Source organism: Lepisma saccharinum, chromosome 26 (assembly GCF_977018435.1).
Source record: "Lepisma saccharinum chromosome 26, izLepSacc3.1, whole genome shotgun sequence".
NCBI lineage: Eukaryota > Metazoa > Arthropoda > Insecta > Zygentoma > Lepismatidae > Lepisma > Lepisma saccharinum.
This window is the reverse complement of record NC_139254.1, coordinates 5,799,684-5,826,679: the sequence shown is the minus strand read 5'-3', so window position 1 is coordinate 5,826,679 and position 26,996 is coordinate 5,799,684. Positions and strand designations below refer to the sequence as shown.

Here is a 26,996-nt window from a genome sequence, read left to right as displayed (position 1 = left end):
CGAGTTGCTCTTCCGCTTCGTGCACATGTAAACCTTTTAATTTACACGTTCAATTTTATTTATCCAAGAAAACAAATCTGTTAACATGAGAATGAACAGAAGAAATAAGCTACTAGTTATTTTCCCATTAAGGAACAAACAAATTTTAAAATGCTATAATTTCTTATAAATTAGCATGCAGTAATTATATTTTATAATTTATTAATTCAGTTTTAATATTTTAACTGCCTAACACGCTTTGTTGTATTTTATGCATCTTTTATACCTAATTACTTAGTATTGACAGCGAGGATGAATGAATTTTACGTACAGATTAGCTAATCGGGACTGGATCTACAGTTTAAAGTGGGATCCACCAGGTATCGTTACAAGACAACGACGGAGGATGGATGGTGATTAGAGTAATTGACAAGAGGTTAAATACAGATTACCACTCATCTCTGGGCTGGGGTTCGAACCCGGAACTTTCGGTGTCAATAGGCTTACTTTGAGGAGGGCGACACCACTTATCTGTCACTCCAAGATTATTTCAAGCTGGCCAACATAGAAACCAAGAAACAAAGAACATGCACCATATTGTTTTATTTATGTTATTCAGCCATCCTTTCATTCCTTGTTAAATCCTGGTAAGGAAATCGCTTCCTGTCTCGGATTCGATCCTCTGTGGAGGCACCTTGCCCAGTGATTTAGACCCCCAGTTTAAAATGTAGCTTCAATCCCGAGCATAAAGTGAACTTTAAACATTGTCTGACAAAATCGTTTTCATATGACGTGAAATATTTCATTAACATTATCGTGTAAATATTTTACTAATGAAAACAGCATTAAAGAATAAATATAGAAGTTTAATCATAAATCTCATCGTACATGATACTGCAAAAAAGCTTTTATTGAATGACTGCAGAATTAGGCACAACTACTTAAGATGGACATGGGTCATGTTCACGAGTGATATAAACAGCTGTTGGCCATCTGCGGTGAGCCTACGTGTTAAGGTGTTTTACTAGTAGAAAGCAACATTAAAAAAAAATACATACGTATAATTTGGCCCGCTTTATAGAAATTCGATCATACATTATGATATTGGCAGAAACTTATATTGAATGACTGTAGAACAACAAAAACATGGATATGGGATGGACATGGATAATGTTCAAGAGCGATATATATTTCTTAAACACAGCTGTTAGCCATCCGCGGAGAGCGAGCGGGTGGATCCTACTTTAAACTGTAGATCCAGTCTGCTGGCGAGACTGCCGCCGCCGCGCCTTGTGTAAGAGAGCTCGCGACTCGCGAGCGAACGATGAGTGAGGAGAAGAGTTGCTAAGGCGAGCGAGTCGTTAAGGTGCTTAATGACTCTTCGTGCCGACTCGCGAGTCGTGAACGATGAGGGAGGAGAAGAGTCGCTAAGGTGCTTAATGACTCTTCGTGCCGACTCGCGAGTCGTGAACGAATGATGGGGAAAGAGTCGTGGGACTGTGCTGTGACTCTTCGTGCTGTTTCAAGAGTCGTGAACGAGCGATGCTCGTGGAAATGCAAGCATGTGTCGCAGCGCAGATCTGGAGTGCATTTTGTTGCGATATTAAAACCAGTGATCGAATGCAAAAAAGGAAGAATATGTAAATGCACGTTATTACTAATAAAAGGTTGATATAATTATATAGCATTTCTGTGTATGCTATCGTACTGCATAATTTGCATTATCCGCAGCATGAAATGTAAACTGAAACAAGATACAAATATAGAAAATCTCACTCATGAGGCAGAGTAATGAAAACAAGTATGTGTATAAAAAAAAGTATAAATTTTGTTTGTGTGTGTGTGTGTGTGTGTTTACTGTTTACACATATATGTATATCCACACACATACAGAATCGTATTTGTATTTTTCTTATTTTATGCCGCTTTTCTTCAAATTTTAAGTAATCGCGACGATGAGGATGATGCGTGATGATATAGATGAAGGGACACTCGTAAAGAATATCCTTGCCCAGACCGGGACTAGATCCCGGGAACTTCTGTGGCAAGATCAAATGTCGATTACTTCAGAATCTTGGCCATCTAGTCGGCTACACGCACACACACATACACAAAAATGCAATACAATTTATTAATCTTGAAGGACGTACGTTGTGTTCGTTTACTTAAATACAATCATCTGCTTCAACACCACCTACCCCCTTCCCCCTCTTCAGGCATGTGTTTCGAGAAAAAGAAGCTTGGCGACTCTTTTGAACGACTCATTTGAACGACTCTTCTCAGTGAGCGAGCGCTCATGAGTCGACTCGCACAAATGAACGGCTTGAACCCATCACTACTTCAGTCATAAGCCATTTTATGAAGGGAGAAGGTGGAAAAATTCCATTAATTTTGAATCGGCCTGTTGAAAGTCCTGGAAACCAGTGAGGGGAAAGGGGTTTGGAGGTGATGTGATCAGCACCAGGCTCCAGCCACCCTGGGAGCTAAAAGTGGCATTTATTGTATATATTGTAATAATACCCAACAGTGATTATGTGGAATTTTAAGAACAAAAAAAAGTGGTCTGTTCTTGCAATAAATATAGCAGTTTTGTTAAAACACTAAAATAACACACAAACAGCACGATAAGAAAACACTTCGGAGTTAAGACGTCTTTCCTCAACCAGCCCTAAATATGACTCGTGAAGGAGTCGAAAGCTTAACTCCGAAGTGTTTTTTTATCATGCTGTTTGTGTGTTATTTTAGTGTTTTAACAAATATTTTGCCGGCACGTGACGTAAGAAGTTTTCTAGTCATAAATGTAGCAGTATTGTACTCAAAGTGTAATTTGTCGTACATGTGTTTTCTTCTCAGATTGGGCATGTGGAGGCCAGTGGAATCGCATGGTACAGTTTCTTGCCGTCCTTATTCAGACCATTCAGAGCAGCAACATAGAATTGGCTGTATTTTTCAATGGATGCATGGAACAGCAAAGGATGAGCGAATGGGTTCGCACTCAACAGAATATGCGCAGGAATGTAAATCAGGTGTGTATTCTGCTTAATTGCAGTATTCATTACCTCGATATTTGTTTTTCCAATAGCAATCTCCTTGTAAGCAATGGTCCATCTTCCTTGGCGGAGGTTATGGGTGTGAGCCAAAGTTTCAGTTCCCGTTATTAGTTTTCATTTTATCATCATAAAGGTAGATAAGTAGAGGCACATATTTTTGGTAAATAAAAAAGCAAAATTTCGGTACAAAAATGTAGTGAATTTCGGGTTCAAAAGTGGTAAATAAAATCAAATATCGGTGTTATAGCGGTGAAAATTTGGATGAAAAGTGGTATATAAAAATACATTTTGGTTTTAAAATTGTGAATATAATCCTAAATTTGATTTAAAAGCTACACTTATTCCACAGAAGTAACATTTCACTTCTAATAGCACATGTATGTAGTTATCAGACTATTCAGTTTATTTCTGTGTAAAGGAGTCCATTTTTTCTTCTTCAATATTAACAGCAGAATTAATAACTTTTCCGGGAATTGCATAACACTCACGATAATTCAGACCTCAGAAGGTGTCGCGTCAGTGAATAAACCCTGAATTTCGTGTTTGAGTTAATTTCGCTTTTTGCAGTTCATTTCGCATTATTTTGTGACAAAACATGGTCACGAAAATGCATCTCACACCTTTCAAAATCATGAAAAATTAACACTACAATGTGTTTTTTCAAATTTCGTAAAAACGAAATGTGCATGCCTCTATAGATAAGTAATGTGTAAAATAATGGGAACAAATGTACAAATTTAGTTGGTGCACATTACAGGGTGTCTGCCAGTCAAGAAATCAACAGGTAGGTCAAGAAAGTGAAGAAAGAGTCAAGAAATTTGTTTGTGGTTAAGCATTTTTGCTATTTTTTTGCAGTATAGTGAATTTACATTGTTATATACCTGTACTGGGATTTGATAAAATTGAATAATTGTAAATTGAAATTGTATTGAGTTGTGGTTAAGATTTTTTCACTTTGTTTAATATTTACATTGTTATGTGCATGAAGTTTTGTAAAAATAATAAGGTAATGTGGCCATTCCACATCCAGAATGGAGTCTGAAGCACTAATTTTTACATGCATTAATAATTAAAGCAAGCTCTTGTTAAATACAGTTTCAGTTTTCATCTTAACCAGCTTTGTGGTAGGGGGTTTTCATTGAATAAAAATATATTTCTTAATTTCCAACTACACCTAAGTAGGGTGCGATTAAATACATGTTAAGAGAAACGGAAGGAATGTCCAAGAATTTTGTGTTTATTTTGTTAGACACCCTGCATTATTATTCCATAAACTGAAAAGGAAGTGTTAAACTTCAAAGTCACTAAGATGATAGTCATGGCTACATAAAGTAAAGGTGAAAAGGTAAGTAAAGTTCCCGTGCACTTTGCACCATATCGTGAGGCATATTATAAATGGATGTGGGGATACAATCTATACATTGCACATTCTATCGATCCAGGAGAGCACAATGCTCTGGAATGCCTCACCCCCAGCGTTGCCCTCGAGTACACATTTCATTGAGGCTGGGTGAGCTCCAGAGTAGAGACCTGCGCAAGACCTGGATCAGACCCATTTGCGAGACATCGCTCCTAAAATGTCATGCAACCTGCGTAACACCCTCGCTTGAGCAGCTTGTCTGACCACCTGCCCAGATCGTTCCTGACAGGTATAGTAAACCTGCCGGGTACCCGCAGTCCTACAATACCTAGTAGGTCTCAGTGAGTTCTTTCAACTGCACAGCCCTCCCTCTGCATGATGTAGTTGCTTCGAGTAGAAACTGTACCGGTCACACACCTTTCTACAGTGCCGCCAACTGCAATAGATTCCCACTACTTAGAAAGGGAACTCAAAGATTCGTATGCCACATCGCCAATGAAATGAGATTTAAGAATGTTGCTACTTTTCCCCCCACACACATTGAAATACATTTTCCGTGGTATAGGCTCCATTAGAATATGTCGTAAACAACCAATAATCCAGGGCAGTACTGGAACATGTCACGTTCGATGCCGAGGTCGCGAGTAGAACAACACACTGTTCTACTGCAAACACCAGAGCCGTAGCCAGGCAGGGGCATTGCCATTGCCCCCCCCCCCCCCCTTTATGAAGTTTGGTAAACTACTTTCTAAAATTTGTTTGCAGTAACAAGTGAAAATGTAGACTGCAGATATTATTTTGCTAAAGACGTGATAGTTAAATTCATAGAATACAAGAAACAGATAGGCGTAAAATTATTTCATCTGATTTATGAGCCAAAGTCAAAGTAGTAGAAAGTAATTAGAATATTTTCTCTTGGCTTCAGCTATGAGTGGGAAGATATTGGAAATATACTGTAAGTATTGAATGATATTTCTACATTTTCTGTGTCCTACGAGAGTCACTATTTATATTTTGAACCTAACAATGAAAAAACAGGAATTTGGCATTGAAAACTGCTTTATTGTTTTTCGAAGTTGTGACTGTCTTCTACATTCACAAATAACCAATATTTACTTTATTTCGATTGCGTACAAGTTTATAAAATTAACAGGGAACTGTTGAGATTAAGAACGCTGTATCATTGTCGATATTTGTTTTATGTTGTTGATTCCGATTCGTTTTTGATATATATATGTAAGAAGATTGAATTAAAAATGTCTTGTGTTAAAAATCGAAAATGAGTTTATATCAAATGTTATAAAGTGAAATAATATTTTGGAAGTTGAGTTGTGTTGCTTAATTCTTGCAATGTAAGTATAATAACATTATGAAACCCAGTTGAGCGCTGAGGACTTGCAATTTAATTCAAAAATTGTGTTAGTCTGCTCATCCTTCGCGTACAATATATATTCAGTGTGAAGTATCGTTGCAAGAAATTGGTGGCCAGTGTGCGGGAATTTGGTTACACTGAAGAATTGTAAATTTTAGACTTATTAGTGTTCCTTCCTTTGTGTACTTCATATTTTCGTTCTGTTGTCGTGAATACAAATTAGTGCAATGACAACGAAGAATGTTCCTATCGTGCCATTACCTACGGGTACTTCAGATTTTAATGCTCAATTATTGGTCATGTTTCGGGAATTGAAGGAATCGAATGACAGCGTAAGGCAAAAGTTGTCTGAGCTTGAAAAATCTCAGAAAGAGCAGTTGTCATCTCAGAAAGAGCAGTTGTCTGAGCTTGAGAAATCTCAGAGAGAGCAGTTGTCAGAGCTGGAGAAATCTCAGAGAGAGCAATTGTCAGAGCTGGAGAAATCTCAGAGAGAGCAATTGTCAGAGCATGAGAAATCTCAGAGAGAGCAATTGTCAGAGCATGAGAAATCTCAGAAAGAGCAATTTGCAGAACTTGAAGACAGAACGGTGAAGTGTATGGAAAATATGAACAACACTGTTAAGGAGTTGGGCAACTCACTCCGGGTGGAGATTGGGCAGGTTGCTGAAGCTTGCAAAACAGCAAATGATCAAATAAAGGGACACGTTAAAGTATTGGATGAAAATTTCCAACGGTTGAATATATCTGCTGAAGCGAATACCAACAGCATTCGTAAGTTAGAAGATAGTGTTGCTGGATTGGGTTTGCAGGTAAACGAGCAGTGGAATGTTATCAGCCAGATTAGGGAAAATAATAATGAAGGTTTAATTCAACGTGTTGAGATCTGTGAAGCACGATTAAGTGATGTAACAGCTAAACTGCTGATGACTAATACTTCAACAATCCATAGAGCTGCTGGGAACAATGGCAACATTACTGAAATTTCACGTAATCCAGAGCATCCTGTACCTTTATCCTTGTCATGTTCCAGTGCTTCAGAAGATGAATCTTTTGCATTGCATATGTCAGGAAAACGTAAATCTACAGGAAATCCTAAATCTAATTTGTCAGCTCCTACTTCACCAGTTAATTCTCGATTAAAGAAGCCTCATAAAACTTCACATGTTAGTTATGTTGATCCAGCAAATAATGCTTCACAATCTAGCAATATAGACTCTGATATGTCTGAAGTAAACAAAACTAGATATAATTCGCAAGCAACTTCTGGTAAACGATTTAAACCTAATTACAACACCAAGCACCATAGGCACGCTACTATCATTGATTCTGATACAAATAAACCATCTACTTCTAAGGAACAACCACGAAAGTATCTACGGTTGAATGACTTGAATATGTTGCCTAAATTTTCTGGAAATCCAGAGAAATCTAGCCCAAGGAAGTTTATTAAAACCTTAACTTCACATTTGGATTTGCTTCAGATTCCAAACGTTCAGAGATTGGAATGTATTCGGAATTGTTTTCAAGGACCAGCCGAGGGATGGTACAATACGCACGTGGATTCCTTTACGACATACAAACATTTTGTACATGAGTTTCTGAACCAGTACACTTCATACGCATTGACGCAGGCTCAGTTGTCCGAATTGAGGAACAGAAAGTATGATCAAAATAGCGGTATGAGCATGGAGGCGTTTGCCACTCGTACTTATTCAACATATTACAATTTGGTAGAGCGTCCTAAAGATGCAGAAGTCATAGACATTTTGATTAATCAGTTTCCATCAATTACGGCACAGACGATATTAGGTGCTGGCCTAACGAAGGTTGACGACGTTATTAACTTATTGAAGAGACTAGATTTGATAAAGACCAGATCTGGTAAGAAGTGTGATTTGCCTAGTGATTTTGAAGTGAGAACATCCAGGTTTACTAAGGATTCAAATGCGTCAGATTTCAGAGATAAACAAAGGTACAAAGTTCAGACAGTTAACACGCAACCAAGAAACAGCGAGCAAAATCCTAATCAAAGGAATAATGGACAGTTCTCTCGCAACAATAGAGATTCTAATTCTGGTTCTACATCCGGTGGTAACTCGTATAATAGAGGGCAAAATGTAAATGACAATTCTGATCGGCGTCAGGACTTTACATTCAGAAGAAGGAATCAAAATAATTATGGAAATCAACAGTTCTTTAGAAGAAACTTAAATGCAAATAACAGAAGTTATAACAATACCCAATTTCGACGAGACAGTGCGAGACCACAGAATGATAGACGTTCTAATACAAGACAAGGTTATCTACAAACGAGGTCCAATTCAGATCCTAATGTGGCTTGTTTGCCTTATTCCCCGAACAATAGTCAAGGTTTAATCAGTGAAGTAAATTTATGTTGTAATTGTCGTCAACCCTGTGAACAATCATTCGCTTCTCTAAACAGTAATGCTATTTCAGGTAGCCGATTGAATGAAAATGCTGTTTCATTTGATCCCAGAGAAACACAAGTTAAAGAATTAATACAACCAACGATGGAGTCACAGTCAAACGAACGCCGTGGGTAAATGTAGCCCGATTTACTCGCAGTGAGAATACAGAGGGCTGTGTTGAAATTTTTAACACAGAATATGGTTCACAAAATGTTCAGTCACAAATTACAAATATTTTTCCTGTATATGATAATTTTAAAGACAATGACCAGCTAGCAGTGTTTTTCCAATTGGAATGGTACGAAGAGGAACCCACTTGGACCATGGATGATAGTGGTGTACCATTTCCTATTACCGATCAACCTGTTATTTTTGGGTCCATTTGTAATTTAACAATTCGATGTATTATTGACAGTGGAAGTCAATGTAATCTAATGAGTTACGAATTATGGTGCAGTATCAAGTCCATTGTACAAAGTGCGAGATTGGAATCCATAGATCAGGTAAAATTATTACCATTTGCTGGACAACAAAAATTTCGAGTTGTTGGTAGGAAAATCCTTCACCTTTTAATACAGTCGGAGACTTTTCCGTTGGAAATGTTTGTGTTAAAACAATTACATGCAGATATAATCTTAGGTATACCATTCCTTAGGCAATATAAAGCTATACTGAATTTTAGACAGGAAGAAGTTACATTGGTATCTCCTGAAAAACAAGAGGTGACACAGTCTTTGTTACGACTGAAGCCTAACGATCAGCATGTTGATAAAAGGGTTCAGTGCATTTCGGCAAAAAATTTGCTGATGAACACAAATTCCGAAGAAATCTACATAGTAACTGAAGAGAAAATTGTATCAACAGTACAAAATTGTAGTAAACTCTCCTCACGTCAGCAAGCGCTCTTACGTGAGTTGCTATTAAAATATAGAACACAGTTTTCGAATAAGCCTAGACCCGCTAATGTTGAACCATACAAGATAATGTTGGATACTGATTTACCAATTCGTGCTCCAATTTATCCGGTTCCTTTTGCTAAAAGAACAGCTTTAGAGAGTGAATTGAATAAGTGGAAGAATTGGGGCATTATAAAGGAAATGTCGTCCCCTTACCTCAATCCATTGCACATAGTTCCAAAGGCAAATGGAGAATGGCGTCCAGTGGTAGACTTCCGTCGTTTGAATCAGCATGTGATTTCCCCTCTCACTCAAGTCGAACCCATAACTGAACTTCTGCAACACTTTCATGGTGCTACATTCTTTAGTTCGATTGATTTATCATGTGGATATTTCCAGATACCGCTAACTCCAGATTCCTATCCATATACGGCTTTTTCATACAGAGGGCGCCAGCACGTGTTCTGTTATTTACCTTTTGGTATTAAATCAGCGGTGTCTGTGTTTATGGATCGCATGAACAACCTTTTTGGACCGGAAACCAGTTCTTTTGTGTTGGTATATATTGACGATATTCTTATTTTTAGTTCGAATGCTAGTGAACATTTCAAACATTTGGAGTATACATTGCAGGTTCTTCGAAAGGCAAATATGTCCATTAAGTTTGCAAAGTGCAAGTTTTTCCAGGAAGAAATTCTGTTTCTTGGACATGTAATATCTGGTACAAAAATTAAAGTGGATCATTCTAAGGACGCAGCATTGTTGCAATTTCCAGTCCCAAACAATAAGAAATCACTGAGAAAATTCATTGGATTGGCGAACTGGAGAAGCCGATTTATTCCTAACTACTCGCATATAGTCACACCATTATACAGCCTGTTACGTAAGGATACTATTTATGAATGGACTCCGATACATCAAGAAGCTTTTGTTAAGTTAAAGAATGCATTAGTAGCTGCCCCAGCCCTACGACAGCCAGATTTCAGTTTGGAATTTTCTATATCCGTCGATGCTAGTCAGAAAGGATTAGGAAGTGTACTGTGGCAAGAAGCAAGTGATGGAACACATGTCATTCAATATGCCAGTCGTACACTTCGTGGTACAGAGGCGACTTACAGTACTCATGAACTAGAGTGTTTAGCTATTCTTTTTGCAGTAGAAAATTTTTCGATATACCTTAAGGGAAGGCATTTCCACATATACTCTGATCATAAGTCACTTTCCTGGTTGGAAACTGCAAAGTCATTGAACCCTCGTTTAACGAGATGGGCACTGAAATTACAGTCCTATGATTTTACCTTTCATCACGTGTCAGGTTCCTCTAATTTTATAGCAGACACTTTAAGCAGGTTCCCAGTGAGTGAATATAATAAAATATCTGGAGAATATTTGTATATAAATCAAGTGATACTAGATTTTAAACAGGAGGAAGTCTCGAATATGTGGTGCTCTGCACAAAGGTCAGATGAGACCTGTAATCGTATTATAAATTCACTTAAGGATGACTCCTTGCATAGAATTTCAAGTAAATATTTTCTTCATGAAGATATTCTGTTCTATAAAGCAAAGCCTGAGGAAAGATGTAAAATTTTTGTTCCTGAGGAACTTATTCCCTTAGTGCTGCATAAAGTCCATGATTTAAAAGGCCACTTTGGTTATGATAAAGTTTTAGCACAGTGCCAGAAAGTTTACTATTGGCCACGCATGAGAAGGAGTATTCGACGTTATCTAAGAGATTGCTTGGAATGTGCAAAATCTAAATCAATAAGCCAGCCAATATTTCGGGACGAATATCATATATTATCTACTCAGCCTCACAAATTTCTATCAGTAGATCTTATTGGAAAACTTCCCAAATCTAAATGTTACGAATATTTGTTGACTATTGTGGATATTATGTCAAAATACATTATGATTTATCCTCTGAGAAAGGCCACTACCAGAGAGATTGTTAATCGTTTTGAGGATGGTTATTTCAAGCATTATCCTGTGTGCAAAATCCTTCTGTCCGATTGTGGTAGCCAGTTTACTTCCAAAGAATGGAAGTTGTATCTGATTTCAAAAGGAATAATTCATTTAACAACAACGTCTTACAATCCCAAAGCTAATCCCATAGAAAGGTATAATAAGGAAATTGTAAGATTACTAAGATTATTTTGTCATCGTGATCACACCACATGGTCACTTAAGATCGATAAGGTTATAAAATTAGTAAATAACTCCTGTTCGAGCATAACCGGTTTTACACCTAATGAATTATTTTTGCACGAGGAAGTCCGAGACTCCATAACATCTGAACTCAATTGGCCCGAGGAAATGCGGAAGTTGCCATGGAAGGAAAAATTATATTTGGCAGAGATAAATTCAAAGAGGAAGAAGAATAAATCAAAAATAAGGAATGCTCCCAATGCAGTTAAACTGAAACCAGGACAATTAGTGTTGGCAAGAAATCTAAACTGGATAAACAAATTCATAAGTTATTTCAATTATATATTGGACCATTTATGGTAAAAGAAGTTAAAGGAAATTTCGCATCTTTGTACACTTTACATGGTGATAATTATGGAAAGGTAAATTTCTCTAATTTGAAAATGTTCAACTGTTCCGAGGAGAAGAAAAATCAGTTATTGGGAAGCAATTGTAACGAAGTTAATTGAATTTAATAATTGTATTGTTCTATTTAAGCATAAATTTATCTCATTGTGATTGTAGAATGATATGTGGAAGTCAGTCATTATAGTTGTGAAATGTGCTACTTTGAGGAGAACGTTTATTAGTAAACTTGTCGCATATTGTTGTATGTCTAAATATTATGCAAGGATCAGGCATGTTTTAACCAAATATCTTGTATATATATAGGGATCAAATAATGATAATCTGAGGCAAGTTGTTTATTGCATGAGTAATGTTTCAATAATTAATGTACTGAAGAGTCGTGTTATGACTGTACATATTGTATTTTATTTATATTAAGTAGTTTAGCCAACAAGGAGATTGGGTTCCGCAAGGCTACTACTAAGTATTGTTTCTCGTATGTGTGAATTATACATGCCTCATAATTTGACCCATAATTTTTATGTCTTGAGAAAACTCCTTGTGATCTGCACATTTTTGATAACATACAGGGTGATCATAAAATGTTTGATCCCTCGAGTAGTTTTCTATACAGAGTGGGGGGACTATGTGACTGTCTTCTACATTCACAAATAACCAATATTTACTTTATTTCGATTGCGTACAAGTTTATAAAATTAACAGGGAACTGTTGAGATTAAGAACGCTGTATCATTGTCGATATTTGTTTTATGTTGTTGATTCCGATTCGTTTTTGATATATATATGTAAGAAGATTGAATTAAAAATGTCTTGTGTTAAAAATCGAAAATGAGTTTATATCAAATGTTATAAAGTGAAATAATATTTTGGAAGTTGAGTTGTGTTGCTTAATTCTTGCAATGTAAGTATAATAACATTATGAAACCCAGTTGAGCGCTGAGGACTTGCAATTTAATTCAAAAATTGTGTTAGTCTGCTCATCCTTCGCGTACAATATATATTCAGTGTGAAGTATCGTTGCAAAGTATTCTCCTTTATGGTCAATACACTTTTGCATTCGTTTGAACCATTTGTCAAAGCAGTTTTTCCAATCTTCTTGAGACACCTCCATAATATGGTTTTTGAACGCATCAACGGTGTCTTCCGCCGACAAAAATCGTTGTCCACGCAATTTATTCTTGCATTCGGGAACAAGAAGAAGTCATTGGGTGCCAAATCAGGACTGTACGGCGGATGACCCATCAATTCGATTGTTTTGACTGTTCATAAAGTTGGTTGTTAGACGAGATGTGTGACAGCTGGCATTGTCTTGATGATGAATGATCCGACGGTGTTTGTTTGTTTTCCGTTATTGACCGAAGACCTCTGGCAAACAAATTGTTATGTACCATTCAGAGTTGACCGTTCTACGTTCCTCTAATGGCACAGTTGCCACATGACCAGTTTTCCCGAAAAAACAGACGACCATTTGTTTCGATGTGCTTCGAGCGCGAACAACTTCCGGCTCATATGCATATATCCATGATTCGTCACCTGTTACAATCTTATATAGGTCTTTTGAAGCACCACGATTGTATTTATTGAGCATTTGTTTGCACCAATTGACGCGAGCGTCTTTTTGAGTTTTTGTCAAATTGTGTGGGATCCAACGAGAACATACATTTCTCGCAGCTAAATGATCATGTAATATTTTATATATGCTGGTGGAACTAATGCCTATGGTTGCCTCAATCTCACAGTATGTCACATGACGATCTTGCAGTATTAGGTTTTGCACAGCATCAATGTTTTCTTGAACAACAACTGATTTTGGACGACCTTCGTGAATCTTGTCGGTGAGCGAATGGCGGCCACGATTAAATTTGTTATACCAGCGTTTCACAGTGGCAAAGGATGGGGCTTCATTGCCAAATGTGGAAGTAAGTTGATCGATGCACTTTTGTCTTGATAATCCACGTCGAAACTCGTAAAAAGTCATCGCACGAAAATGTTCACGAGTTAATTCCATTTTATTGTTGTCGCGCAATCTCCAAGGCAACATAAACAACACAAATGAAGCTATTGACAAAACATTTGAAGTACGTTATGGTCAATAATGCCAGACGATTTGGTGCAAACGTCAAATAGCACCTAACTTCAATCAGTGTTGTCAAGGCTCAAAATATAAATAGTGACCCTCGTATATTAACTTAATGATTACACACACACACACATAATTTACTTTCATATAATACTATTAAACCTTTGAAAATGGATTTGGTTTATAAAGGCCTCCCTGATAACCCATGAGCCCCCCACAAATCAAGATGCAGTGACGCAACCAATAAATTTTCGTGGATAAACGTGCCAACAACAGTAACAATAATAGTAATAAAGTAACATCAAAGGCATTATTATTTTCATAAATCATGCAAGAAGGGAGTGGGTAGAAGTCTGTTCTAACGCATTAGTGGTGAAACAATGGATTTGAAATATTTTTTTAACACGTTAATTTCACATTAGCTATTAATGGAAAACAAGCATACAAACTGTTTTTGAAAGAAAGTTCATGATAAATGCATTTCGAATGCACGTAAAATTTTCATGTACAATATTTTCTTTTCACATATGCAACATGGAGTGACGTAAAATAAGAAAATACATATGCAACATGTTAACATTAAATTGTGTACGTATTTAAAGTTTCTTTAATGCATATTTAAATACATTACATAATCAATTCATCAATCTCATAACAAACCAACATTGATAGCAATGTTGGCATGGGCCACCATGGCATACTCTGTTTTAAAACGTTTTTCATTTAGTTTGTTCGGCTCCCAGGGCCGACTCCCTCTACCCCCTAGCTACGGCATTGAACTTGATGAGACTGTATAATATATTATAATATACTTTTCATAAAATTTGAAATCAAGGGCATGCAATTTCCCCTCCGTTCCCACTGCAGGTGCCCTTGGCCGTCTGGAAGGAAGATACAAGAATAATATGAAAGCTGATTCCATCTTGAGTATCCTTTAGCCCTGCTACTCTTAAATTCTGCTAGCCTGGTTTTTCTTGTACTTTAATGTTTGGCCCACTCCCGCTAGACTTCATTTCCGTCCAAGGTTAATGAGCAATACCCCCTGCCCACCCCTGTGGTTGCACCACTGTGTGCCTGGTTAAGACACCATGCAATGAAAAACAATTAGTTTTCGATGAGTTTTTTGTTTGTCCAATCATTTAAATAAATGAAGCTGTAATATTGCGTTCATTTCCTGGCAATAAGATAAAAACTGCTTACACTGAAATAGCTAAGTACATAAATTCTTCTTGGAGGAAAAAGCTTCTCCTAGGAGTATTAGGATTTCATAGGATTTAGAGCTACGTAAGTAGGCAGCACTGGTTGCAGCTGTCCACGTGGTGAAGAAACACCTGGAGCAACAGGCTGGCGGAGGCTGTTTCCTTCCAGCAGTTTTTGCAGGTGCCCGGGTCTTGTTGAATACCCAGTTACATTGTAAGCGCAGAGCACCTTGAAGATGAGGAACCCGGGTAAAGACTCAAGTCGACTCGTTATCGTGGGCTGGGGAGCAGGTAAACCTGTTCTCGCGAGGCATAAAGCACAGGTAGGTTAAAGCCTGACTTACAGTTCTCTGCTCCAGAGCCGCTTTATGTAGAGACAAATTTGGAAAAATTCCCACCTAGACTAGACCGCCGTAGCTCCAAATAAAGTAAAGAATGTTTAATGTTTGTCTTCATGCTATTGTCATTTTAAATGTTTTTGTCAATAACAGGAGGGGTGTAAGGAGTGACCCTTTCCTAAGGCACCCGTCAACCTCCCTTCCACGTAGTACACCCTGGACTGCATTTTGCAGATTAACGAGGTTCTGGCATTTATACTCGCAGCGTGTGTGTGGCTTGTGTGATGTCGTCCTTACATTTTTGAGATTCGTCTTTCATTCATTTCATCTTTTCACCCCTCATCCTCATCTTCGCAGTTTGCCAAAAGTAGCAGAAAAGCAAACTAAAATAACCTAAATCAATTGGTCAGTAACAAGATTTCACTTTTTCAGGAGCTTGTATGAGATCGCAATATTTTTGGTTTATTGTTGTCTCGATGTGTATATATACATTTTAAAATCGCCGGACCCTGTGGCCAAGTGGTTAGGGTCCCGGGTTCGAATCCTGCTCAGGCTTGGTTGTTTGTGAATGTTCATTCACTCATCCCCATCTTTGCAAATTAGGCAAGAGGCACAAAATGTGAAGTAAAATAAACTAAATCAATAAATTTTAAAATGAGGCTAGAATAGTTTCTTTTGCAATTTTTCAAAGTGCATGTGAAATTGCTGAACTGTTAACATTTAAATATTTTGGACTGTGTGAATGATCAAAGCAGCAGAAAGGTATCGGTAAATACAATAAAACCAATATTTTCCGACACTGCTATTACTGGCATCGGCCGGCCAATACCGATACTGTGGAACCTCAATTTTACCTTCTTCAGGGGACAACTGAAAAAACTTAAAATGCTATAAAATTAGCATGGAGGAAAATTGTATAACATTTTTACTATGTTGGGACCACCAAGATTGAATGAATAATGCTAGAACGTAAAACCAGGGTTCCACTGTATATTGACATCAGCTCAGCCCTGTTGTTATTATTTTAAGTAGGCCACATCAGAAATCATGCAGTTTTGATAATACTGGTTTAATTGTTCAAAGTTATAAAAACCTTAGTATTATGTTCTGATGTTACCTTTCTTTTATAAAAACTTTACAGGTTCTCAAACACATAAACACGAAAGGAACACCACCTCCCAAAGTATGGTGGGTGCCACCCGTCTGCTTGAGGACCTGCCTAAGAATGGCTCTGAGACATCTAAATGTGACTGTGGTAAGTGTGGAGACTGTTTTGTCAGCTACTTCTTGCATGATCGGACATTGAAGCATTTAATTGTAACCATATAAGGTAGAGCGTGGAACCTATAAATTCTGTGCCAGTATCTGTTGTGATTGCATGACTGAAATATGTGATGATATTCACTCCAAATTGCTTCAGTTTTCTTTACAAGTGCATGTAAATTTTTATTACTGAAGTCGTTGAAGCAAGGTTCTCATATCGGTTGGAGTGTTAAAATTATAGATAGTTTTCTCACCTGATGGGCTCTGATTTAGTGCAGAATTCTGTCATTTAGTTATTATTAGAGCCACATATGTATGCAATATTTATTTATTTAGGGTAGGGATGGGCCGATATGAAAGTACCAATAAACGATATTCTACCGTTCCGATATGAAATTAGAAATGGTCCTTGAAGAACCTGAAAGGTTCATTGACCTCCTTAATAAATGTGTGTTTCAAGGTGACTGCAGTGAAAAAGAAATTGCATATTTAGACATTTACTTTTTTTTAGAAATTAGGGCATGGAGATTATGCATAAAAATCACAACAAAATTGCAGAATTTTGCACTAAATTATCAGATATTTATCGATATATCGGATCGGTAAAATAATCGGTAATTTTACCAATACACCGATAGGCCTATATCAGCTGATACCGATAGAGTACCGTTTAATCGGTCCCATCCCCAATTTAGGGTGTCTACCAGTTTGGTGGGGAATTTACTTTTTCTGGAAATGTCAAGGAAATATTTCTAGACAAGTCAAAATTTTGGGAGTAAGATTTTCGTACAAAAGCTGGCCACATTTTAGGACCAAAAGTGGCATAAATTGTAATTTCAGCAATTATTATCCAAATTAACCAACTTACAGCATTGGTGTTTTTTTGTCTTTAAGTTGCTTCAGTTCTCATTGCGATGTATTAAGAATTAAGTGTTTAATTTTTCTTAGGTTTGTACAATGGACGACCACCACCAGGAAGTGATTGCGTATTGCCGAGAGAACAACTTCCACGGACTAATGGCTGAGGATGCTGAGTATGCAGTTTTTGACCCACCACGGTATTTCTCATCTGAACAGCTCAAATTGACTTACAAGGTAAATATGTTTTTCATGCAAGGTCTCTGTTCAAATACAGTAACCATTCAAACAATATTATTGCAGGGTTGCTACAATACAGTAACCATTCAAACAATATTATTGCAGGGTTGCTACATGTCTGGAAAACAGGGAAATGTCAGGGAATTTTGCAGATCGCCTAGAATTTACGTGCATTTTGGAGTCTGCAAGGGAAGGAGTTGCAAAATGAACTTCCACTTCTGTATTTGGTTCTTGTGATTCCACTCCCAAAAAAGATTTAGTTTAGAAACTTGTTTCTTTCGTTCTTATGATTCTGTCTTGTTCATAATTATGGTTCCTTCGAATTTCTGTAATAAATTTTGACTTTTTATAATACTAGAAGGAATATCAAAGCAAAATTTGCAGTCCAGATATCTGATTGATAACTATAGTACTTTTAGTACAATGACAATGTGATCATAATTGTTGGGAAGGTTGGTGAAGATGAGGTTATCATCTATTATTTTATAGATCTTAGTCTTGTTGGCATTTCCTATATACAGGGTGGCACAAAAGTCACCATACAGCTAACGTATACATTTATGTGTTTCTTACTGACTTGTATTACAGAACTTACAGTGCTGGAATATGAATAATAAAGGTCATAGGTCTGCTTTTAAAGAACATGCTCGATGTGTCCCCCTTCAAAGGCCGTGCACAGGTGGATCCATGCCATCCAATCATCCTGCACTTTTTTGAAGGGTGTCCCCAGTGATGGCATCACATTCTGCTTCGATGCGCTGCTTGAGGTGATCCAGGCTCCTGATTTTCTCTTCGTACACCTTGGCTTTCACGTGACCCCACAGGAAAAAATCCAGAGGGTCAGATCAGGCGAATGCGGTGGCGACTCTATAGGACCTCGTCTCCAGATCCAGTGCCCCAGAAAGTTTGTGTCCAGCCACTGCCGCACGTCAATCCCAAAGTGTGGATGGGCCCTGTCCTGCTAGAAGAAGGTGGGGGTGGTTCCATCAGGGCGGCCATCATGGGTGTTACAGAATCTTCCAGCATGTCCAGGTTCCTTTCGGCGTTGAGGTTTCCGTCAATGAATATTGGTCCGATGATGCTCATGTCCCAAAATTCGCACCACACCATTACCTTTTCACCACCTGTTGCCTTGCTGTCCATGGTCCAATGTGGATTATCCTTACTCCAGTATCACATGTTTTGCTTATCTCTGCGCTAACGTGAAACACAGCCTCATCCTAGAAGAGAATGGTTCTTGTGAAATCCAGGTCGAGAGCCTGCATTCCGACAACTCACTCACAGAACTGGAATTTGCGATCAGGACCGTCTTCACTCATATGATGGAGCAATTGCATCTTGTAGGGATGCCATTTATGCACTTTGAGTATTCGCTGGATGCTCCGATGGCTTACACCTGTCTCCTTTGACAGTCGATCAGTACTCTTTTTCGGGCTTTTCACCATGGACGCAATGATAAATGTCGACATCTGCTCATCAGTTGCTGTCTTCGTATGTCCAGTTCTCTTCTTGTCTTCCACACTACCTGTTTTCCGTAAACTTAGCAACAGTGTCATATGTGATGGGATCACAGTCTGGGTGTTGTTCGTTGAACTTCTGGGCAATCTGCCGGGTCGAATTTTTTGCCGACAAGAAGGATTACTTAAATTGTCTCCTAGATCGTCAGTGGCATCTTTCAAACTGGGGAAGAAAAAAACAAACAATTAAAACCTAGGAATGTAGAAGAAAAGGCAACACCAGCTGTATGGTGACTTTTCCGCCACCCTGTAGAATTCCTATATGCAACAAAAATTTCTCCAGATGCTGTGTAATAAAACATTACATCTTCTTTGTCTGAAGAAGACCCTGTTAGAGGGTGGAAACGTTACCTTTTTAGTGTATAAATTTTCTATACAATAAATTCTGCCTTGGTCAGTATTTTAATGTTTTATTAACATGGAAGCAAAGTTTAACAGTGTTACCATGCTGTGTACTTATAAATGTTTGCAAAAAAGCAGCATTTTCTACGACACTATAAATCCACCAGAAAATGAAAAATTGTGTTTGGAAATGTCAGGGAATCTCATAATCAAAAAATCGTAGCATGTACATGTATAATGCACAATCTGGTCTTTGATGGGGAAAAAGCAACGAACAATTACATCTTGTATATAATGGGCAGTACAAGTCAGGATTAAGAAATGGCTTTCTTAGTTGTAGGTTATAGAGCTGTTGCTATACTGATGAAGAGTGGATGATGACATACCTATTCAATGAGTCAGCTGATATGTAGCCCAAGATGAGAATATCCTCTTGTGTATACAATGAGTAACGAACCCACATCACCTCTCCCCCAACCCGACAAATACCACTGATACACATTCCATGTGACAGGACTTGCCAGAACGATGCAACACTGCTGTTCTCGGGGTGTCTAAACATTCCATTAAAGTGCATACTATGTACAGTATGTTTCAAAAGTTGCGCAATTCAAACGTTGAAAATATATATCATGAAAATCGTAAGAGATATTTACACCAGGTTTTCTGCACTAAACTAATACTGTAGGCTATCACTGGGTTCATAAATTTATGTTAGCATTTATCTAAATAAAAGCAATTACATTATTTTAAAAATCATTGTTAATTTGCTGAAAACATCTGAGAACTGATTTTCAACAATAAACTCTTCTACTCTACAACTCTTAAAAATTTGAGGGGATCATTTGTTGGTGTTTGACTGGTTGGAAAACAGTTGCTTTGTAAGGTACAGTAGAAGCAGGGCATCTTTATTGGAAAACCTCCTGCACATGAGTAAGAATGAGTAGTAAAATACTCTTCAGCAATGCACATGCACTGCTCCAATGAATACTCCATGCTGGATCAATTTAAAAAAACAGGCACAGTAGCGGCGAAAGTGAGCCAGGGGCAGCCTAGGATTCTCTCAAGAGTCCAATTTCTGCACAAAATCTTGATTTACGATTTTTCACGTAAATGTATAGCCAATACTTCGACACATGTTGCATGCAACTGTTGGCGATATTTCCGCCTGCGAGTGTTGACATATACGGATATATGTCCCAAAAATGGCACTTTTCACTCAACCCATAAAATCGCCAGTCAAGAATTCATCAACTGTTGCACATGACCAATATTGGTCGCAAATGACAGACTGACATGGCATCAGTCTTCAAATGTCTAATTATGACCTTTCGATAATATCTTACATATTTTCCTTACTCAAAAGTTCATTTCTAGAAAAAAATTGAATGCTGCTTTTCGTCAGTTATTAATTTATATAATTTTCTGTACGGAGTGAACTGATAATTTTAAGCATTGAAAAATATCTCAATGGATGAGGTTTTATAATACAGAAAACCTGGTGTAAATATCTCTTACGATTTTCATGATATACATTTCCAAAGTTTGGGTTGTGCAACTTTTGAAATGCTCTGTATAAGATGCTGAGCATCACAGTATACAAAACATCGCTAAATTATTTGAGAAAGCAGGAAATCGGGTGTTGTGGGACAGGGCGAGAAATTGTTACGGACTTTATGGAATGTTCACAACGTTGATTGGAAAAAGTAAAATCATTTGCTAACTTACGCTGTACTGCAATTTGAACTTAGAATCATCAAAATTTCGTACATATTACAGCAAAAGATCAGAGTCGCCAGGCTGAAATTTTTAGTCGCCATGGCAACCTGGCGACCGGAATTTTTTGAACCCTGCTTATAATAGTTTCATCGATGTTTGAGATCAGTGAGGAATATTATTCATGAAGTTATGTCTGGTATTGTATGGTTCGCAAACATGGATGCCATGAAAAAATTAAGTTAGGTAGGGTTAGGCTAGCAGCAAGAAGCTTTATATATATATATATGGCTTTTGGTGAAGATTGGAACATGTCAAATGGAGGGACGAAGTAAGAAATGAAACTGGGATAGAAAACATTGATGAAAACAAAGCAATGCAAGAAGTGACCAAGGAACACTTTGTTGCAGGTTGTTCCAATTTGTGGCTGAAGAGCATGGATTTTTCAGAACCTAGAACTTTATCAACACTGCAAGAACGCAATGACATGTTCTGACAGATGCAGCAATTAGTGTCATTTGAACAATGACCACATCTTCTTCGCCGTCTCTCGGCCAGCCCTGATGATGACTCCCGAGATGGAGTCAAAAGCTCGGACAAACTTTGATGCCCGTTCGCACCAACATTGCATAAACTCCCGAGTTTGAAAATCCACGGGTCAGGGTAACACTCGAGTTAGGATCATTTTCCATTGCACCAATCAGAAAGGCATTCCACCCCACGCGAGTCATGAAACCCCAGCTTTATTCTAGCATAACAGCTAGCCTCAAAGCAAGTGCCTAAACATCATACAGATGGAAGCACGTGATTGGTTACCGGTTTCGACAAGGCATGTTTCAACTCGTAGCACCTCGTTCTGACCTCATGGTGTGGCTGCATGACAGAAAAAGAGAGAGAGGGTGGCGGTAACGGGATTTTGGTATCTCCGTAAACAGTGACAAGTGATTGCCACGAAAAATTCAAGCACGAGATAAAGACGGGGAAATATTTACGTGAATAAACGTTGATATTTTATTGCAGCTTGCGCTCATAGTAAGTAGTTTTACAGTGATGTTTACAGTAGATTTCAATGTATACATGTACCTTCACGTAGTATTCACGATCGTTTATGGTTAGGACTATTCCATTTTCACCGGCTAGTGGGTGTATGTTTATGTTTGTATTGCACGTTTAAATTTACAAACTCTGTACTGCAGAATGTGCCCAGTAAAGGTCTGCCAAAGTATATATTTAATAACACTATATATTTCTCGCATTTTACATACACAGTTTGAGTCTATTGCTTCCCATTTTACATTTATTTAGTTTTGAATTTCTGAAGTGATACATTACTGGTTACGGACAGCAGCCATTACTCCGCTGCAAGTGCGTTTACTCAGCTTTTACTTGCCAATCTCGGAGGGTAAAGTTGACCATGCTTTTACAGCTTACCTGGCGTTTCTGTTGGTGCAACAGATAACACTGATTAACAAAAAAATAATTTCGGCGGATATCTTGGTATCCAAGAAGCGTTCTAAGACAATTGAAACATGCTGATTCAAAATATGCAAACCATTTGTCTGTAACACCCACAATTCTTGAGATATACAACATCAACTATTTATGTGTGTTTAACATTGTATCAAGGCAAACAACTCAGACATAGGTTTCACTAGAGCACTTATTGCTACATGGAGTACTAATTAACATGGCTTTAGCTAAGAAAATAGTGCAAATGCGTCACATAACACATATTCTATATAGTAACATCTAGTTGAAGGTATAATACACATATAAAATACAAACATATAGAATATACTTCCTTAATTTGAGGTGTGTTTGGTTTGAATTTCTTTGCTCTTGAGCTGCGTTTGTGCTGAGCATTTGGCATGCCACGCTGAAGCGTCCAACAGTAATCGGCCAACATTGCTGCACTCCATCGACCCTGATAGCGTGATTCCATCATCAAGATGTCCTGATGAAAACGTTAACTATGTTCGTTGCTGACTGAACCTAGGTTCTCGGGGAAGAAGTCAAGATGTGAGTCAAGGAGATGAATTTTGAGGAACATGTTGCAACCCAGCTGTCTGTACGCACTAATGCACTTCTGCACAACATTCACGTAGTCAGCAGATTTATAATTTCCAAGGAAATTGACTACGACTGACTTGAATGCCACCCATGCATCTCTTTCAGTGCCACCCAGTAAGTCCTGGAAGTGGCTGTCAGCAATGATCTTCCTTATTTGTGGACCTATGAACACACCTTCTTTCACTTTCGCATAACTCAACTCCGGAAACATGTTGCACAGGTACCGAAAAGCATCGTGAGTCGTTGCCTAGTGCCTTCACAAAATTCTTCATGAGCCCCAGCTTCAAATGAAGTGGTGGCATGATAACATTTTCACGCTCAACCAACGGCACACGAAGGACGTTTTTACTTCATGACTGCATTCTATCTCTTATCGGCCAATTCTTCTTTATGTAGTGGTGCTTTCTATCTCTGCTATCCCACTCGCAGATGAAGCAGCATTACTTCTTCACCTTCCGTATCCAACCGTGCAAGTTGCATGCACATGTGAAACAGATGAACCCTGGTGACCACGACTTAGCACTATCCACCTTCAGAAACGGTGTAAAAGACTTCCGATGGGATTTGTTTGTTAGATAGCCGCACACGTAGCAAAACAGATCTGGTGAATTTATTCAACCTCTGGACGCCATAATCCACTGTCACTCAAAATAAAAAGAAACAAATGAAAGTATAGTAATGCGATCTTGAAAATATTTCGACGTATTACATTTAGTATAACTGTTTTCACAAACGACGAAAAAAAAATCGTTGCATGAAAAATAATGAAAGACGACTATTTTTTTTTCGACGAACAGTATTCCATGAAAAATAAAATTTTGTCGATATCTTCAAAACCTGACGTGATAGTGCAAAACTGCTTTTAGATTTGAAATCAGCATGAAAAACTGCATTAGAAAACGTAAACATCATGTCGGATATCTACAGCTTGTTTATCAGTGTAATCAGCCAATTCGTGGTTTAACTCTGAGTTTACTCTTACTCGCGAGTAAATCGACGTTGGTGCAAACGGGCATGAAAGTGTCTTCTCGTAACTGTGTTTTTTAACAAAGAAAAAATAATATTAATGGTATTTTACTTTTCAGTTTTTTAATATGTTGTTTTACATGGCAAAAAATATACCACCTTTTAAATTATGTGTTTTATTCTACAGGGATCACTGGAAACCAAAGAATATATTCTCACCGAGGTAGCTAAGGGTCTGGATCTCAATCCGAACAAATTCTGTGTGCTGGCAGCTTTGCTTGGCAACTATTTGTTAACTGAAGAAGACTTGGCTGATTTCTACAGAACAATTTGCCCAGATCATCAACCTGGAAAGGTAGGTTGGGTACCGTAATCTCTTAAGTTATTCTTTTTGGGACTGAACTGTTTTTAACATTTGTGCTAAGTTCCATAATGGTCATTGATCAGTTTGCATGATATACTGTCCCAGGCACTGGTAGTTTACAGTGGTGAACACCAAGATGGCAGCACCTTACACAACATCTTTTCTTCTCTCTCATCTTCTCTTTCTCTCTTCCCTCCCTGCTCTCTCGCTCTCCTGCCATAGGCTGCTTTAAGCAAATGTGAAACAGTCCGCAGAAAATTGTCATTGGTTTAGAGTCTCTAAAGCACACACTATTTTTCTTTTGGGGGGGTCATCATACATCCCAGATATGGTACAAATCACGCAGGATTTCCTGTATTATGGAGAAGTCATGGAAATCAAATGAGTGTTCAAAAGTTCATGGAAGAGTACTTGAATTTTTGGAATATGTTCAAAGACCTCTGGTAGTCAGTTTTTTTTTTATAAGCTTGGAAACAGAAAACATAACTTTTTCCTTCCAAATTGGCTTCTTTTTGGCAATGTTTTGTATGAAAATATTGTTATTTTTTCATTTATTTTCAACAATGTTTACTAAACTTGATTTGTTTCATTAACGTGCAAAGTTGAAGACACTTATTTCAAAGTTATTTACAAGTACCTAGGAAAGTAAGGGAATTTGCAAAAGGAATAGTTACTGCTTCATTCAAGATCAATTTTGAGGATATTGTATATGTTACAGGAATTTCAGCAATTTTTTTCCTTAACTACCTGCCAATCACATCATCTGTTATCTCCAAAATTTATAGATCTTGAAGGTATGGCAATTTGAGTGTAGAAAGTTAAGACCACTGAGAGTGTTGCATGCAAAAGTACTTGTCACTTTGAGTGTGTGGTGAAATTTATTTATATCGCCTTTGGTGCACCTTCCTCAGAGCAGCTTACTGTCGAGTTACGACAGTAACGGTTGACGTTAGGAAGGAGATAAATTGACAATTCTTGGTGGGGATATGATGTGTTAATCATCATATGCCCCAGTCAGAAGTGTAACAGGTAGTTGTATATATAGTTTTTTGCTCATGTTTGTGTGTAGAATAACATAGGTTCCACTCTTTATTCCCCAACCCCCACCCAATTTTTATCGAAGTGTTGCATCCATTGTGCGAATCCTCCCCTCCGTTGACGATTTGCATGTCATTGCTACTCAGATATTTGACTTATCATCTGACAGCAGGGTTGACAATGTAGATCATGGTAAAAATCAAGGGCACAGTTTCCAGGTCACTTTCAGAAAAATCTGAGAAATCAACATAGGGTTCAAAAGGCTGTAGAAAAGTAATCAAATTTTGGAAACCTGTTTCAAAACCTCAAATATTTTGCATTTACTGCACCTTCCTCAGAGCAGCTTACTGTCTACTTAAGACAGTAGCGGTTGACGTTAGGAAGGAGATAAATTGACAATTCTTGGTGGGGATATGGTGTGTTAATCATCATATGCCTCAGTCAGAAATGTAACAGGTAGTTATATACCATATTTACTCATGTATAATGCACATTTTTTCCAAAATTTTTCCCCCAGAAACTAATGTGTATTATGCACGGAATGTTTCGGGCAGCCAACATGAAACCAAACAGGGTCTTTCCATGATTTTCTGACACCTGCATTGATTTTTCATGTTTACGGAACCCCAATCATGTTATATATCGTTGGAAAGCTTAAATCCTGCAGTTTCTGAATATGACAGCAGTATTCCATTCAAGATAGTGACACTAATGTGAACTGAGGTTAAAATAAGCTCATCACAAGATGAAGAAACATTCTGATTTTTATGGTACTTTGGATGAAAGAAAAGATAAGGAAAAAGAAAACAATAATTAAAATGAATTACTGGCCAAATATTATTATATATATATATGGAGTGTGAATGTCTTAATGGAAGAAACTAACTGCTAGTTTGAGGGTTCTGAATGTATTTCCTATAAATGTTAAGTTACTCATGGAAAAAGTATAGATTTTGAAGGGTATTTTTTTTTTAGAAAAAATATAGAGAAAATGAGCAAAATTATGTATAACCCCAATTTGTTACTTTGTAATGTAATGTTCTGGAACACCAAGAAAAGAAGTGCCGTTCTGGTGGAATTTGGGAATTCACCTCCCGTCAACGTGGGATACGTATCAGCGGTATTTGTTGAGCGAGAAATAATAGAAGATAACTTCTTGAGCACTGCAAATACATAAGTTAATTTTGATCTCACTTTCTACTATTACAGAATAAATAAGGTGGTTAAAGAGTGAAATATTTGGGATGATAGAGACAGTGGAGGGAGAGAGGGGGGGAAATTGTGTGGGTTCAGTGGCGTGCCCAGGATTTTCGAAAGGGAGGGGTTACATGTTCATTTTTAAGTAGTCAGTCCTCATTTTGCC

General features: G+C 37.7%; 1 protein-coding gene across 2 annotated transcripts in view; it reads left to right on the top strand.

The window, feature by feature from the left end:
* The window catches only part of LOC145979700 (constitutive coactivator of PPAR-gamma-like protein 1 homolog), a 112,387-nt gene that overhangs the window by 20,016 nt on the left and 65,375 nt on the right, over window positions 1-26,996 (top strand). For both annotated transcript variants that reach the window (XM_083112675.1, XM_083112676.1), the window contains exons 3-6: window positions 2,833-3,005; window positions 16,401-16,514; window positions 17,471-17,617; window positions 24,419-24,586. In XM_083112675.1, the coding sequence (XP_082968801.1) occupies window positions 2,833-3,005; window positions 16,401-16,514; window positions 17,471-17,617; window positions 24,419-24,586 (602 nt within the window). The remainder of the gene's footprint in view (window positions 1-2,832; window positions 3,006-16,400; window positions 16,515-17,470; window positions 17,618-24,418; window positions 24,587-26,996) is intronic.